General features: G+C 51.2%; 2 protein-coding genes and 2 non-coding genes across 4 annotated transcripts in view; all 4 read right to left on the reverse strand.

The window, feature by feature from the left end:
- Window positions 1-792, reverse strand: part of KLHL30 (kelch like family member 30) — an 11769-nt gene extending 10977 nt beyond the window's left edge. The window contains exon 1 of the mRNA XM_044667678.1: window positions 15-792. Within this exon, the coding sequence (XP_044523613.1) occupies window positions 15-792 (778 nt within the window). The remainder of the gene's footprint in view (window positions 1-14) is intronic.
- A 12868-nt stretch (window positions 793-13660) lies between these two features.
- TRNAF-GAA lies at window positions 13661-13733 on the reverse strand. The gene has a single exon. It is a non-coding gene; the product is annotated as a tRNA-Phe (tRNA).
- A 405-nt stretch (window positions 13734-14138) lies between these two features.
- Window positions 14139-14212, reverse strand: TRNAF-GAA. The gene has a single exon. It is a non-coding gene; the product is annotated as a tRNA-Phe (tRNA).
- A 93-nt stretch (window positions 14213-14305) lies between these two features.
- ESPNL (espin like) overlaps window positions 14306-16895 on the reverse strand; it is a 25580-nt gene continuing 22990 nt past the window's right edge. Inside the window, exon 5 of the mRNA XM_044669521.1 lies at window positions 14306-14598. Within this exon, the coding sequence (XP_044525456.1) occupies window positions 14306-14598 (293 nt within the window). The remainder of the gene's footprint in view (window positions 14599-16895) is intronic.

Below are 16895 nucleotides of genomic sequence, written 5' to 3' on the forward strand. Positions count from 1 at the left end.
CCCACCCTCACCACTGACCGGGCTCTGGTGCTGAGAGATCACCGCCTGGCAAGCCTCGGAAGCCCGAATCAAAGGCTCGGCGGAGAGGAGGTGCTGCCGGAACTGGTCCGGGAGGGCCGCCAGGTGCACGAGGCCCAGCAGCTCGGGCAGGTGGCGGGTCCGGGCCTCGGGCTCGTGCCTCACCCAGCGGAGCAGGGCCTCGGCCCGGCTCTGCTCGGCGCGCACCTGCAGCAGCTCGCTGGCCAGGTAGGCGGCCAGGCGCTCCTTGGGCAGCTGCAGGAACTCCTCCTCGCGGGCCACGGCCTCGAAGTTCTCCCGCAGGAAGGCCCAGGCCTTGGCGGCCACCTCCGGGCAGCCGTGGCGCTCGGCGAACTCGCAGATGCCCAGGCAGTTGGTGGGGTGGAGCTGCTGCTGCAGGTAGCGGCTGCACGCCTTCTGCACGGCCGGGAAGTGCAGCCGGTTGGCGGTGCGCGTGAGCGCCTCCACGTTGTCCTGGTTGATGGTGAGCTTGCCGGCGTACGCGAAGTCCAGCAGCAGCCCCACGGCGGCCGGCTCCACGTCCGCCAGCTCCACCTGCGCCGCGAGGCCCTCGGAGAAGTCCCCCGCGAACATGGCGTGGAAGTAGGGGCTGCACAGCGCCAGCAGGCTGCGGTGGCACCGGAACGCCCGGCTGCCCACCCGCAGCGTCACGTCGGCCAGCTTGGGGTGCGCGCGGAGGGCCCGCAGCCCGTCCAGCACGTCCTGGGCGTGGGACGGGAGGCAGAAGTCGAGGTCGTCCACGTTCCTCACCATGGCTCGGGCGGCCCGGCCTCTCCACGAGAGGATCGCGCGTGCGCCCTTTCCCGATCACCACCTGCGCGGGAAGATCAGAGGAATCAACACCGAGGCCCCGCCACAGTCCCGGGAAGGGGGGGGGGGCTCTGCTCCCCGCCCCCGCCCCGCCCCATCCCCCTCCTTCTGGGCCCCAGAGCAAAGCAGAATGGCTGCTGCGGGGAGGGGAAATGGGCAAATGGAGAAAGAAGGACATTTGAGCGAGGGGGACCCCGGAGGCCATTTAGCCCAACCCCCTCCTTTTATAAAGCGAGAAACTGAGGCAAGGAAAGGTCAAGCGCCTTGAACCTAAGGTAGACTCGGGGCCAGAGAATCATCCATCAAGCCTGGCCAGGAGCCTCGCAAGTCATCTCATCAAACGCCTTCCTCTTACAGTTGAGGAATCTGATTTCCAGGAGGAAAGAGGAAGCGCATAGAAGGATGGATCCAAGGCTGGAGGCGATCTCACAGTCACCTCCTCGCCTTCTAGAGCCTTCTAGAGCCTTCTAGAGCCTTCTAGAGCCTGGGGACCGTCACATCTGAGAAAGGACCCCAGAGCTCCTGCCCGCAGGGGCCCTCCTTATTTACTATTTATTGTTATAGAAATGGCCCCTGGAGAAGAAGGGGCTCAGGCAGGACCCCCAGGGCACCGCTGTGGGGAGAAGCTCGGGTCAGGTGGAGAAACGGGGCCTAACGATGAGAACACTCAGAGCCGCTGTGGCTGATCTCCGCAGGCGCCCATAAGCTTCCTGTAGGAGGCCGCAGGATTCAGTGGAAAGGAAGTAGGCTTGTTTAGACATCTGATGATTTGGGTTCGAATCCCTCCTCAGACTCTACTTCACTGGACGGCCCTAGGGGAGCTGCCCAACTTCTGGTTGCCTCAGTTTCCTCCTCTATAAAACTGACGTGATTGTTGCTTAGGTGGTCGCTCTGTGATGAATTTGTAAGAGGTCCTGGGCAAGCCTCGCACCCTACTAGGTGCCACCAGAAGTGCCATCTCGGATCCATCTTGTTAAGTACCTGCCTCAAAGTCAGGAAGACCCAAATTCCAATCCTGCCTGGGACACTAACAGTAATTCTGGGCAGATCTCTGTGCCTCCATTTCCTCATCTGTAAAAGAGGGAGGATAACAGCAGGCCCCATCTCCCAGGGTTGTGGTGAGGACCAGATAAGATCGTGAGGGCAAAGCCCAGAGATGCCCCCAGAGCTGATGGAAGGATCCAGTGAGGTACCGTCTCCAAAGCTCCTTAGAGGCGCCAAAGGGCTACACCAACAGCCCCCATGGCTCTCCTTGCCTCCTCAGGTCCTCACCACAAACTGGGGCGGGAGATGTTATTATTCCCATTCTCGGATGAGCCCAAGGCTTGTTGAGGTTCCATGGCTCCCCCTGGGCCACACAGCTAGTCTGCTTCTGAGATTCGATTTGAACTCGGGTCATCTGACTCCAGACTCAGCACTTTAGCCCTGACCTGATGGATTCACCGGTCCCTGCGGCTATTTCTGTCAATGTGATGAGCCTTTCCGCTGGGGAAAGAGGAAGCATCTGACCGGCCTGCCTCTCCCCGGCTCCATTACTCTTTCCCAGAAGGCGCTGACTGGTTCTTGTGCGAGGCGATTGGGCCGGGCTCCCCAGAGAGCTGAGGCGTCCCTGGTGCGCCCTGAGACCCTCTGCTCCAGGCCGAGAGAGCGGACGAGGGACGCTCCCGGCTCCCCGCTGACCCAGGAGCCTCCAGAGACGGAGCCCAGAGGGAGCTGCCTTTAGCCCGTGTTTACCTCCTGTCCATTCTCCTCTCCTGAATCAGGTCCCTTTTATGAAGTTAGAGTGCAGGGAACAGAGGCTCTTCTTAGACCGCTCCCTGGCTGAAACTGGAGGGTCTCCCAATGGGTGCTGCTGCTCCCAAAGGGGGCCCCCACCCCTACGGATTTAGCCATGTGCTGACCTGCCCCCATCCCTCTGAATCTCAGGCTTGGCTCTTGTTTGTTTTGTAAATAACCCTCATCTTCCATCTCGGAATCAATACTGGGTATCGGTTCCAAGGCAGAAGAGCATTAAGGGGGGGCAGCTGGGTAGCTCAGTGGATTGAGAGCCAGGCCTAGAGACGGGAGGTCCTGGGTTCAAATCCGGCCTCAGACACTTCCCAGCTGTGTGACCCTGGGCAAGTCACTTGACCCCCATGGCCCACCCTGACCACTCTTCCACCTATAAGTCAATACACAGAAGTTAAGGGTTTAAAAAAAAAAAAAGAAAGAAAAAAGAAGAGCATTAAGGGCTGGGCAACGGGAGTTAAAGGACTTGCCCAGGGTCACCCAGCTAGGAAGTGTCACATTTGAACCCAGGACTTCCCTCCTCCAGGCTTGGCTCTCTATTCACTGAGCTACCCAGCCGCCCCTCAGGTTGTTTTTCATACCACCTTCCAAAGTGGCCATTAGCACACAGGGAATGTCTATGTGACAAAACCCAAGAGCCGGAGGCAGCCCCAGGCCAGGACCATCCTCTTAGATGACCACCAGAGGGGAGGGCTGAATCTCCGGGCCCTGCTGGCCTGTCCCGGGGACTTTCCTGTGGGTGGCAGGAGCAGCCCAGCAGCCGGCCAGAAGTTTTTGGCCCCGGTTTTTAAGAGCAGGACGTGGTACCCTCCTCAAGCAAGAGACAAGGGGACAAAAGATGCCCTTGGGCTGGCCAGAGTGGCTGGCCCGTGAGGGGCCTAAGCCATAAAGGCCTGGGTCCTCGCCAGGCCTTGGGGGGGTGCCTTCCCTCTTCCCCCGGCTCCTCCAGCCCGAGCCCCCTTCTTCTAGCCTGCTTCTAGGGGGTCTTCCCAGGAGCCCCTTGAACGTGATCAGCCTGACTGTCTGGAGCTGGACAGCCTGCCTTCCCCGGCCAGTCGGATCCTTCCCAGACCCTGGTCCTAGGCCTTACCTCTGGGCTCCCGGCCTTGCCTCGAAGCTCGTCCTTCTCTGCCCGGGTCCACCCAAGCGACAGGTGCTCAGCACAGGCCAGGGGGGGCCACAAAGGAGAAAGGACGGAAGAAATCTCGTCCCCGGATTACCAGCCCAAGGAGACTCGGCCCTCAGAAAGGCCCGGGCGGCCAGGCTGGCTGGAGACCAGCGGGAGAAGCTGCCGGCCCAGGCGCAGAAGGGGTATTTTTAGACCTTTGCCTGCCTGGGCAGCAGGGCCGGAGGCACCGTGGGGAGAGCAGCGGGGGTGGGAGACATTGGACGGATTCCTGCTGGGCTGCTCACTCTTAAAGCCACACACCCAGCCGAGGGAGGAGCTTTGGGAAAATGGGGCGAATGCAAGCACCTACTCTGTGTGTGTGTGTGTGTGTGGCACCAGTCTGGGCACTAAGGGGCACTAAGGGGCAGTCCTGCCCTCAAGGAATTTATCATCCATCAGGAGGACCTGACAATACAGAGCTGGGTGGGTGGTAGAATGGTTACAGTACCTGGAGTCGGGAAGGCCTGAGTTCAGATCCTGCCTCAGACACATCAGTTGTGTGACCTTGAGCAAGGCCTTTCATCCCCTGGAAAATGAAGGAATCGGACCCCAAGGCCTCGACGGGCCCAGCCAGTTCTCAACCTAGGACCCAGTTAAGATCCATTAAGAGACACGTTGGAAGAGCCTTAGATTTAGTCACAAGTCTTATTTCTGATGTTTACTATTTCTATGACCCTGGGCAAACTCTGAGCCTCAGCTTCCTTTCTGTAAAATGAGATGGGGAGGAGCTAGATGGCATCAGAGGTCTCTTCTACTCTGACCTATGATCAATAAATCCTTCTGCTCTCTCCAGGCCTAGTTTCTTCATCTGTAAAATGAAAGGCTCTGACCAGGCAGTTTTAGAGGTTCCTCCTAACGCTAAAATGCACATTCCTATGAGCCTAAGCCACTTAATAATGTGCCTTGGTTTCTTTTTTTAAATTTATTCTATTTTTTCCCTTTTTTATTTTTATTTTGAATATTTTCTCAGTTACATGTTTCATGTTCTTTCCCTCTTCCCCAACCTCCCCCCCCCCCGTAGCTGACACACAATTCCACTGGATTTTACATGTATCATTGATTAAGACCTAATTCTATTTATTGATAGTTGGGCTAGAGTTATCGTTTAGAGTCTACATCCCCAATCATATCCCCATCAACCCATGTGATCAAGCAGTTGTTTTTCTTCTGTGTTTCTCCTCCCACAGTTCTTCCTCTGGATGTGGTTAGTTTTCTTTCTCATAAGTCCCTCAGCCTTGCTCTGGATCCTTGTGTTGCTGCTAGTAGCGAAGTCAGTTACATTGATCGTGCTACAATGTATCCGTCTCTGTGTACAATGTTCTCCTGGTTCTGCTCCTTTCACTCTGCATCACTTCCTGGAGGTCTTTCCAGTTTACATGGAAAAATTCCATAATATTTAATAACAAGTGGTAGATTTCAATAGTCTCAGCCTTGGGATATATACAATATTATATCACCAGCAGATACCACAGTTTGCTCAGCTATTCCCCGATTGAAGGGCATACCCTTATTTTCCAATTTTTTGCCACCACAAAGAGCACAGCTATAAATATTTTTGTGTTTAATGTAATCAAAATTATTTATTTTACATTTTGTAATTTTTTCTAACTCTTGCTTGGTTTTAAAATCTTTCCTTTCCCAGAGATCTGACAAGCATACTATTCTATGTTCACCTAATTTACTGAGAGTTTCCCTCTTTATATTCAAGTCATTCACCCATTCTGAATTTATCTTGGTGTAGGGGTGTGAGATGTTGATCCAAACCTAATCTCTCCCATATTGTTTTCCAATTTTCTCAGCAGTTTTTGTCAAATAGTGGATTTTTGTACCCAAAGTCGGGCTCTTTGTGTTTGTCATAGACTGTCTTGCTGGTGTCACTTACCCCAAGTCTATTCCACTGATCCTCCCTTCTGTCTCTTAGCCAGTACCATACCGTTTTGATGACTGCTGCTTTGTAGTATAGCTTAATATCTGGTACTGCTAAGCCACCTTCTTTCACATTTTTTTCCATTACTTCCCTTGATATTCTTGATCTTTTGATCTTCCAAATGATCTTTGTTATAATTTTTTCTAATTCAGTAAAAAGGATTCTTGGTAGTTTGATAGATATGGCACTAAATAGGTAAATTAATTTGGGTAGAATGGTCATTTTTCTTATGTTAGCTCATCCTACCCATGAGCAATCAATGTTTTTCCAATTGTTTAGATTTAGTCTTAATTGTTTGGAAAGCATTTTGTAATTGTGTTCATATAATTCCTGTGTTTGTTTTGGTAAATAGATTGCTAAGTATTTTATATTGTCTAGGGTGATTTTAAATGGTGTTTCTCTTTCTAACTCTTCCTGCTGTGATGTGTTGGAAATATATAGAAATGCTGATGATTTATGTGGGTTTACTTTGTATCCTTGTAATAACTAAAAATAATAGAGTCTGAGATTAAAAGGAGAAGTAATATTTTAATTAGGGCCATGTAGGTAAAATAAAGAAATGGCCAAGCACCTGCTAAAATCTATTTCAAATCCCCCGCCATTAGTCATTACCTTCTCTCACCTCTCCTACGTACCAAAAGAGACAGTCTAAAGCCCGACCTCCCAATTTAAGCTACGCTTTACATTAGCTCACGTCAAATCACATCAAAAACCAGAAACCCGTTGAATCATGGAAAATGTAGTTTCAAAGTCCCATAACCATCCACAAGAAGTTTGTCATATATCTAAATATCTTAAGGCTCAAATGAGCCCCAAATACCACTCAATGGAACCCCCAAAATTCCAAATAACACAATCCTGCAACTTTGCTAAAGTTATTATTTCTGCTAGCTTTTTAGTTGATTCCCTAGGATTTTTTAAGTAGACCATCATAACATTTGCAAAGAGTGACAGTTTAGTCTCCTCATTGCCTATTTTAATACCTTTAATTTCTTTTTCTTTTCTAATTGCTACTGCTAGTGTTTCTAGTACAATGTTAAATAATAGAGGTGATAATGGGCATCCTTGTTTCATGCCTGATCTTATTGGGAAGGCTTCTAATTTGTCCCCATTGCAGATGATGCTTGTTGACAGTTTTAGATATATACTGTTTATTACTTTTAGGAAAGGTCCTTCTATTCCAGGGGTTGGCAACCTTTTTGGCCGTGAGAGCCATAAACGCCACATTTTTTAAAATGTAATTTCGTGAGAGCCATACAGTGCTCACAGTGCTGCTCCTGTAACAGAGCCTGAAAGAAAATTGACTTTATGGCTCCTGCAGAAAGAGCCATAAGTTGCTGACCCCTGTTCTATTCCTTTGCTTTCTAGTGTTTTCAGTAGGAATGGGTGTTGTATTTTGTCAAAGACTTTTTCAGCATCTTTTAAGATAATCATGTGATTTTTGTTTGTTAACTTGTTGATACGGTCAATTTTGTGAATGGTTTTCCTGATGTAGAACAATCCTTGCATTCCTGGTATAAATCCCACCTGTCATGGGATTTATATATCATGATGGATAACCCTCGTGATCACTTGCTGGAGTCTTTTTGCTAGTATTCTGTTTAAGATTTTTGCATCTATGTTCATTAGGGAGATTGGTCTGTAGTTTCCTTGTTTTTAAAATGAGGGAGGGTGGTTAGGGGGACTGTGACCTCCCTCTAGTTCCAGATTTAGGGTTCTTGAAGTCTCAACATTTGAACAGTAGAAGCAGAATAACATCGAGGATTCTAAAAGGTGCCAATTGTGGAAAGCCGGAACCATCCGAGAAAGCTTCATGAAGGAAGCAGCCCTTGCTCTTGGCCTTGGAGAAGGAGAAGGATTTTAACAAATTGATATAGGGATCGGCATGAAAGGGGATAGTATGAACAAAGGCGTGGAGGTGGGAAAAAGACAGAATGAGGTGGAGAAGGCCAGTGAATTCAGCCGAGATGGACATAGAGCTTATGGAACAGCAGATAGGAAGGTTCTAATGGAATATGAGATTTCTGTGATGCAATGGAATAGAGCAGAATCACACTGACCTTACGTATATATCCACCTTAAATACCAAGAGATGAACTGTCAAAGAGGCAGATGTAGGCATGATATTAGGAAATGTTCCCAACTGGCACTATCCCAAAGGGAAACAGACTGGAAGTCCCCTCTGCCCCAAGGGCCCCTTGCTCGTGTTGGACACTTTCTCTTGGACCTTCTATTTCAAGGAGGACACCCAGGTCAGTCCTCCTTTATTCCTCTTCATTCTCTGGACTCTCCCTCGAGGTTCCATCAAGAGCACTTTCGCCTACTCTCCCTCTTTGCACTCATTTCCTTTTGGGAATTGAAATCAACAGAATGGAATCAAATAGAATCAAATTGTATTAAATCAAATGGAAAAAATGGGATTGGTTTGGACAGAGTTAGGTGAAAGGGAAGAAGGCCCAAGGGGACAAAAGATGGGAATCCAGCCCTTTATTTGGTTGTCTGCGCCTCCCCAACCCCTTCCACCTTTATTTGACATAACCTCTGGTGGACTCTCCACCAGGACGAAGCCAGGTTGAAATCAATCTGCCCCTTTTGCTCTGTGGAGCTGCAGAGTTAGAAAACATTATATAAATAACCCGGTTATCCCAGTGATTCCTCAGCTCCACCTCTCACTTTCATCGCCCCTAGAGAAGCCTCGGGTTCAGCCACCGCCCCGACATGCAGGACCTGGCGGATTTCAGGCTTTAAATGGAAACAGAGTCAGTGTCTCTGTTGACTTCCATCCTTTGGGAGGAGCTGGCTTCTTCGGATGTCCTGGGCGGATCCTCTGGGAAGATCTCATCTGTACGTGCTGGGAATGTCTGGCCATTTTGCTGCCACTTACAGAAGCTTGGATGGCACCGGGACAGGAATCCTTTTGGAGCCACTGAGCCTCCAAGTAGTGCCTACATAGCCGGCCTAGAAAGAATGCTTTCCATAGGTTAGAACGTTGTTCTCTCCAGGGGCGGCCCATCCCACTTTGGGCCAGATCTCATTGTGGGGAAGGGTCTCCTTAGGGCCCCTTGCCTGAGATTTTCCCTTTTGCAAGAATGTTGAGGAAAGGTTGGCTGCAGCCAGGAAGCAACCCAGGATGACTTGTGCCCTCCTCCCCTCCCAATGCAACCAGGCCGAAGCCCCTAAGGCAGGGGTCGGCAACCTTTTTGGCTATGAGAGCCCTAAACGCCACATTTTTTAAAATGTCATTTCGTGAGAGCCGTGCAGTGCTCACAGTGCCGCTCCTGTAACAGCGCCTGAAAAAAAATGGACTTTATGGCTCCTGCAGAAAGAGCCATACGTTGCGGACCCCTGCCCTAAGAGGTCCAAAGAGTGCTAACAGTACCATGGGAGTGTCAGAGAAAAGGAGCAGCGAGTGGGGAATCCCTCTGCTGGTCGCTATTAAAGAGACAACCTCCTCTTTTCTTTCCTCTTGCAATTTTCAGCAGTGGAGAGAGAGGCTGGAGTGGGAGTGCCCTCCCCAGAGACGCACGTGTGGCTTGCTGTCTTCAAGATGTTATGGAGGAAGCACTGAGGTGACCAGCCCTAAGAATGGAAGCCGGGTCTTTGTGACCCCAAGGCCAGCCAGATCCATCATGCTGGGCTAGATGAACATTATGGGTCATGCAGAGATCCCATTGCTAGGCACGTGTGCCCCAAGAAGGCCACCTGGGCACAGACCTAGAAAGGACCTCAGAGACCATCTTGCCCAACCTTCTTATTCTACAGATGGGGGAGCTGTCAAAGAGAGAAGGAAAGGTCCCAAAGGCACTCAAATATTCCTGTGAGTGCTCTCTCTCTCTCCCCCCGCCCCCATCTCTCTCCGTCTCTCCCATCTCTCTTCCTCTGTGTGTGTCTTTCTGTCTCTCCCATCTCTCTCTGTCTCTGTCTCTCTCTTTTTCTCTATCTCTGTGTGTCTCTCTCTGTCTCTCCCTCTCCCCCCTCTCTCTTCCATCTCTCTCCCCCCATCTCTCTCTGTCTCTCCCTCTTCCTCATCTCTCTCTCTGTCTGTTTCTCTCTGTCTCTGTCTGTCTGTCTCTTTCTGTGTGTGTGTGTGTCTCTCTCTGTCTCTTTTTGTCTCTTCCTCTTCCCCCATCTCTCTCTCTCTCTGTCTCTCTGTCTCTCTCTGTCTCTCCCTCTCCCCCCATCTCTCTGTCTCTGTCTCTGTCTCCCCTCCCCCCGTTTTATAGCAGTAAACAGGAAGAAAAAAGGTGATGTTCGTTGACTAGGAAACAGCTGAGTGTAGAATGGAATCCACTCGATTTCCTCATTTGTAAAACGAGTATAATAATGGCGCTTCCCTCCCAGGATTGTTGTGAGAACAGAATGAAATCATGTGTAAAGTGCTTTGCAAAATGGTAGTAAGAGCTTTTCCAGCGTCAGTTACTGCTGCTGTTATTATTATTGGAGAATCGAAGTTAAAACATCCAACCTCGTCTTTCAGTGCTTCGTCTGGCTTGTTCCTGGGCCGGAGCCACGTACCTGGGTAAGAGCTGCCCGAGCTACTTTTTAGCTGCCACAGGAGGGCCCTCTGCATACCACAGGGACGTCTACCCGGGAACTTTAGGAGGCGTCAATCCAGGTTAACATGAGCACCACAAGCCAGTTTGGGTGAGGAAATCATTCCAGTCTCTCATCTCCCAGCAGAGCAGCGGCAGCAGAATGAAGTGTAACTGTCAGGCACAGCCAGTGAACTGGGCTTTCCCCCCCTCCTACCTAGACTTATTGATTAGGATCAAGAAGAGAGAGGCAGGGGGGCAGCTGGGTAGCTCAGTGGATGGAGAACCAGGCCTAGAGACCGGAGGTTCTGGGTTCCAATCTGGCCTCAGATACTTCCTAGCTATGTGACCCTGGGCACTCTTTGATAGAGTCCAGATAGTCTGAGGGGAGCAAGTGCCACTTACAGCAACCCTGGGGCCCCATGTAGGAAAATATAAGTAATGGGGTCACCAGGGATATTAAAAATCAACTATGGGGTTTGTGGGAACACTCTCTGGGATGTAAGAGAGACTAAAACTGATCACTGAAGTCTTGTACAGCTACACCACTCCCAACTGGAAAAATAACAGCCAACTGTCACTCTGGCCAGAGGCCTAATTAACTGACAAGGTAACAAGGTGAAATTGGGTTTTAATTAGAAACAACTAAAAGGAGGGATAGGAATGACTACTCTAAAATCTTAACACCCAATAACAAAATCCAAAGGGACAGGGAAGGACTTATTCAACTACACTAATCTAAGCTATCTAACTAACAGGGCCCAAGGAGATATACTGGGGTCTCTGGGTTTCTGCCTCACACCTGGAAGCTGCCAGGCTTGAGTACAGCTGGGGCTTTTGTGGCTTTGGGATTTCTCACTGCAATCCACTGATGATGTCTGGATGCCAGGAGCTACATTGTCTCAGGAACCAAGCAGTAAGGGGTTTGCTTGGAGCACTGTCCGCCAGAACTCCAATTTCACCTCTTCTCTTGGCTTTGTAGATCTTGTCCTTTTTAGATGCCACACCACACAGGATGCAGGGGGAAACAGGATGCAAGGTGTCCTTTGCTCTGAGGTCTCCCAGGCTGGCAACAGTTTTTGCCTACCACTAATGGAGTCCACACACAGAACACAGATAGACTTCCTCCTCCTTCATTCCAACCTGGAATTCCCAGCTCCAGCTCCTTCCTGCTAGGTACTTCCTAATCAATATATAATCAATACCTAATAACTAGCTAATCTAATCTTACTCATAACACCCAACAAAAGGCCAATGGGGTTCTAGGTGGCAGGAATGGGTGGCATGGCTGGGGGCAGAACTGAAGGGTCTTTGGATCCTTGAGGCAGGGTGGTGCACCACAGAGCATCCTCATGTTAGATTTAAATTAATATCCAATAAGTGCAAGTATTAGATTTTCTAAGATTTATTAATAATCACTTGAAGTAGAGGAAAGTGACAGCCTGAGTAAAGAGTTTCCCCAACCACGTGAGAGGAGGAGGAGGGGCTACAGAAACTTTATCTCCAAAACATAAGGACGTAAGGTGAGCACGAAAGTGGGATTCTGGGAAACGGAGTCCTGGGGCACCCAATTCTAATTACACACGAGGCTTCCAATCCTTCCTTACAGACTTCCTAGAAGTGTAGCCCTGGGCGAGTCTCTGCCAGTCTCCAGGGAAGCCTCATCTTTAACACGGGGTGACACGGGGGCCTCGAGTAATGGCTTAGTGAACCTTCAAACCCGAAGAGAACCCGATGGATTGTAGTGACTCGCCCTCTAGTGGCTGCCTGGGTGATGGAGGGACTCCGGACACTTGACAATAAAGGTTTAATATCCCAGCAAGGCAAGGAGACAGTGAAGTCTTTATTTCCTGTTTGCCCTCTTCTTTGATTTCCATTTTATTTCCAGGGAACAAGCTTTGGGATCAGGGTCGGCCATCATGCTGGTCGGTGTCAACAGCCTGCCAGGTGGTACCATGGGAGAACACAGGTCCCGGCATCCCAAAGATTTGAGTTCAAATTCAGCCTTAGATGCTTACTCTTTGTATGACCCTGGGCAAGTCATTTCCTTTCTGTCTGCTTCAGTTTTCTCAACTGTGAAATGGAAGCAATAATCATGCAAAAGGGGATATTTGTGAAGTGTGTTGCCAGCCTTGAAGCTCTTTGTAAATGTGATTGCTTTGGTTGTTCAGTCATTTCAGTTGTCTGACTCTTCTTGGCAAAGATCGTGGAGTGGTTCGCCATTCCCTTCTCCAACTAATTTTACAGATGAGGAAACTGAGGCAGATAGCGTTAAGTGACTTACCCAGGGTCACACAGCTAATAGCTGTCTGAGACCAGATTTGAACTCAGGAAGATGAGTGAATCTCCCTGACTCCACGCCAGCATTCTCTACACTACGGCTCCCACCCCCACCAGCTGCCCTCACTATTGCTACTAGCCAGCATTGGCAGGGCTTCACAAGCCATCTCTTCTGATGTGATCGTCTACACTGTTCTCAGGATTCTGCTTGCTTCCGTGAAAACTTGGGTTCACCGCCCGAACCTTGTGTACTTCAGATAGTCTAATGCCCTCATTTTGCAGAGAAGGAAGCTGAGGATCAGTGAGGCTGAGGGACTTACCCAAGGTCATGGAGCTAGCAATGATCAGAAGAGTGATTTGAACCCAGGTCCCCTGACTACATTGCAAAGGATCTCCCCCTCCCCCACTCTCTTCCCAGGCCTCCCTCAGCCGTGTGGAAGCCTTATTAATTTACACTGGTCCTGCCCCTCCTTTTACTCTTTTATATAGAGCTAGAAGCAGCCTCTGAGGCCATCAAGTCCAAACTTCTCATTTCATACAGGTCAAATGACTTGCCCAGGGTCACACAGCTAGCAAGGGGCAAAAGGGGGTTTGGAACTCAGAACTTGTGGCTCTCTTTTATACCATGAGTTGCTAGCAAAATTCCAATGAGACAGATGGTCTGCCAGGAGCTGGCTGACCGCCAGCCACCTCCTCTCAGGTTACAGTCAGGTCGGAAAGAACCCAGATTGTCTTCTCACCGTTAGGCATCATGTTCCCCTGCCTCCCCCCCTGCAACTTGGCCCGGGGACCCAGATCAGCTGCCTAGATCTGAGGAGGTGGGGGCTACGGGCACCTCCGGACTGGAGGCTTCGCTGCCCTCCACTGGTCTGCGTGGGGCTGGGGGCCCTAGTGAGGACGAGCCAAAGAGAAATCACCCAGCATCGGGGGTAGAAGGCTGAGGTGGGAGAATCCAGGAAATGCTCAGAGCCATCAGAACATCCCCAGAATAAAAGCATTGGGGGACCCTAAAGGGAGCCTGCTCCAAATGGCCCTCCCCCACCTCATCGAGGTCACGAGAGGCCAGATTTGAACCCAGGTCCCAGGCTCAATCCACCGCCCAAAATATTCCCCAGATGCCGAAACCCGGGATCGAACCAGGGACCTTTAGATCTTCAGTCTAACGCTCTCCCAGCTGAGCTATTTCGGCTCCCAGCTGCATGCACCTAGATATTCTAGAGGCCCTCTTCTTCCTCTTCCTCTTCTTTGGTGGTAGCACCTCAGCTCTAGGAGGCCTGGAAAGGAAAGTTCACGCCACCAAAGTCTTGGGCACGACCCAGTGGTTCCACGGCAGATGCAAGCTGCACCATCTCTCTGCCCTTCTGCTGCATCCCAGGAGCCCCCGAGCCTTCCCTCTACCCAGGGGCCCTTCCACTAAGGATCCTAGAGCACCTCAAGGCTTGTCATTCTCCTTTAATCTTGCCCGTGACCCCGTGGCTGAGAAGGTGCTAGAATACTCCCTAATTTTAACGTGCAAGAAAACGGAGGCCGGACACGATTCCAGGAGTTCCCCAGATCTCATAGCTGGACCGGACTGGCTAAAATATTCCCCAAATGCCGAAACCCGGAATCGAACCAGGGACCTTCAAGATCTTCAATCTAACGCTCTTCCGACTGAGCTATTTCGGCTTCTTGGGGCATGCTGGGGGATGAGGCTGACTACTGCTATTTTGTGCATCGACTCAGAGCCTTACACTGGGAAGAAGGCTCCGTGGAGGCTGTTTAGTCCAACTCGTCTCTAAGCTCGAATTCCTTTTCAAGCCTCTGTGCCGAGTGGATGTCCAACTGCCGCTTGGAGAGGTCAGAGGAGAGGGAGCTCGCCACCTTCGCCTCGTCTCTCTCGGTTCTGCCCTCTGGGGCCAGGCAGGACGAGGCTCTTCCCTCTTCCACACGACAGACGGTCCAATACTTGAACATGGTGGCTAGGACTCGGCCTCTTTCCCGGAGTCTCTCCTTCCGGCTCAGTAGCCCCAGGCCCCTCCACGCTTGGTCCCTGTCCTGGTGGTCAGTGCCCCCTGTTTATCCCGTGTGTGGCCTGTCTAGTGTGATCATTAGATGAAGTCTGCACTGCCCATCTTTAGATTTAATCACCAAAGGTGAGAGCGCCTCCAATTCTGGGAGGTCCTAACCCACGTGCACTAGAGCGGGTGACGAATCAGAATTGACTGACCCGCCCCTTGGGTGGGACTATGAGAATCATCTATTGTGATTGGACACACAGGCTAGGGGAAGGCACTGGAAGTGACGCATAAGCGACCCCTTTAAAAGAGGGAGTGGAGTGAGTGAGAGGTTTTCGGCCAAAGAGGGTGGCTGGTGTCGGACCTTTTCCAGTTTGTGGAGGAGTGTCTGAGCGCTGAGCCCCTGGCGAGATGGCTTTCAACATCTCTGAATTCCACGTGGCGAGTTTAAAGACTGACTGAATCTTCCTGAACTTCTCTTAAGAAATTTCTTTTATAGACTCGGTGAATGAAGTTTGCTCCATCCACCTCTGGCCTCTGGCCGTCTGGCTGAGGGTTAATTAGATCTACCTGGATTAATTAGAGGATCGTAGTAAATTACCTGTTGGGTTAGATTCTTATTTCCTCATTTCCTCTCACCTTAATTGTAAATAAACTTCCATAAAAGTCAATTTTGACTCGAGATTATTCTTAATTGAGGATGGATAATAGTTCAATCCTCTGGTGACCATCTTTTAATAGATTGAACCCCAAAAATCCCTTTTCCCCCCTTACACTAGGTGAGGTTTCCTCTCTCTTAATGCCCGCCTAAGAGCCCATGAATGGTCTTTAATTGGCTTATGAATCGCCAGTGGTGATCCCGTGCCTGTCCCCCACTTGGGGGCTCTAATAAAGAAATCCCCTGGTGGCGGTCCTGTCTTTAAAGTGCCTGAGCTCTCGTAGCCAGGGCTCTCTCCACTCTGCCGCACCGTCTAAAATATTCCCCAAATGGCGAGACCCAGAACTGAACCAGGGACCTTGGAGATGGTGAGCCTGACGCTCTCCCAGCAGAGCTATTCTGGCTTCTAGTGGCAGCCTGGCAGCCTTCTGGCCTTGTTCTGTCTACCGTCTCTGGCATCCTGGGATGCCAGTGCTGTCTCTGCCTCTGTCCATCGTCATCAACACACTCCTCACCATTCTTATGTCCTCTGCTGCTTGGGTTTCCTTACACGAGTGTGTGTGTGTGTGTGTGTGTGTGTGTGTGTGTGTGTGAACACCTTTCCCTCTCATTTTAGAATCCATACTGTGTATTGGTTTCAAAGCAGGAGAGGAGCCATAAGGGCTAGGCAACACAGGTTAAGTGACTTGCCCAGGGTCACCTAGCTAGGAAGTGTCTGAAGACACATTTGAACCCAGGACCTCCTGTCCTTCACCTTGGCTCTTAATTCACTGAGCCACCCAGCTGCCCCCTTGAGTGTAAGGTGACCCCTTACCCCTCCCCCATCCTTGATAAATGCTTATTGATTGGACTGGACTTGGTGGGGGTGATGGGTGAGCCCTGGGAGTGGTCTGGGGGGGGGGGTTATGCTTGTTGGGCAGAAAGCTGGATTCCACTCTGTCATCTTGGTGGGAATCCCTGGTGTTTCCTTAGAGCTCTGCCGGTCCCAAAGCCCTTTCCTTACAAAGGCTGCACCCAAGGACAAGCTTTCCCATTTTCCTGATGGGTCACCCAAGGAGGCCACTGGGCCTCTGTCCTGACCAATGGAGGACGCCTCCGGAGTCTCTGAGCACCAGCCGCAGGACCCAGCACTTGAAAAGGGCGTGAGGCAGGCTCTTGGCCAGGGATGGGAGGCCCCCCCCCCCCCCCCCCGGCCTCTGGGGTCTTTTTTAACTCTGAGGACCAGAGGGAGGTGGCGTGCCCTGGTGGGTGCAGGGCTGTCTCGGGGTCTGCCTCCTGCATTTGCTCTAGTGGGCACAGAGAGGGGGTCTCTACAGGCACACAGCTGGGACTCCAGGACGCCGGCCCCCCTGAGCCTGGAGAGGCGGGGATCTGACTTAGAGGAGAGAGCATCCACACCGGGAGCTTCCCCGGACCGCTGGAAACCGGAAGGGCCGAGAGGAGGCCACACGGGCACGCCTGTCTTCCCAGCTGGGCAAATGAATCTGGGGGCACAGTGGGCAGCTGCCCAGGCTCTTCTTCCACGCATCCTGAACTGGAAAAACATCCACCGGCACAAGTGGCGCCGCCCCGGCCAGCCACTGTTGCTCCTCGGTCCTCCCCCAAAGGTACACATTAGCACACCAGACAGGAACCCCCGCCCCGCCCCCCACGCCCCAGGCCCCGCCCCCACGCGCCATACGCCCGCCCCGGCCCC

Source organism: Gracilinanus agilis, chromosome 3 (assembly GCF_016433145.1).
Source record: "Gracilinanus agilis isolate LMUSP501 chromosome 3, AgileGrace, whole genome shotgun sequence".
NCBI lineage: Eukaryota > Metazoa > Chordata > Mammalia > Didelphimorphia > Didelphidae > Gracilinanus > Gracilinanus agilis.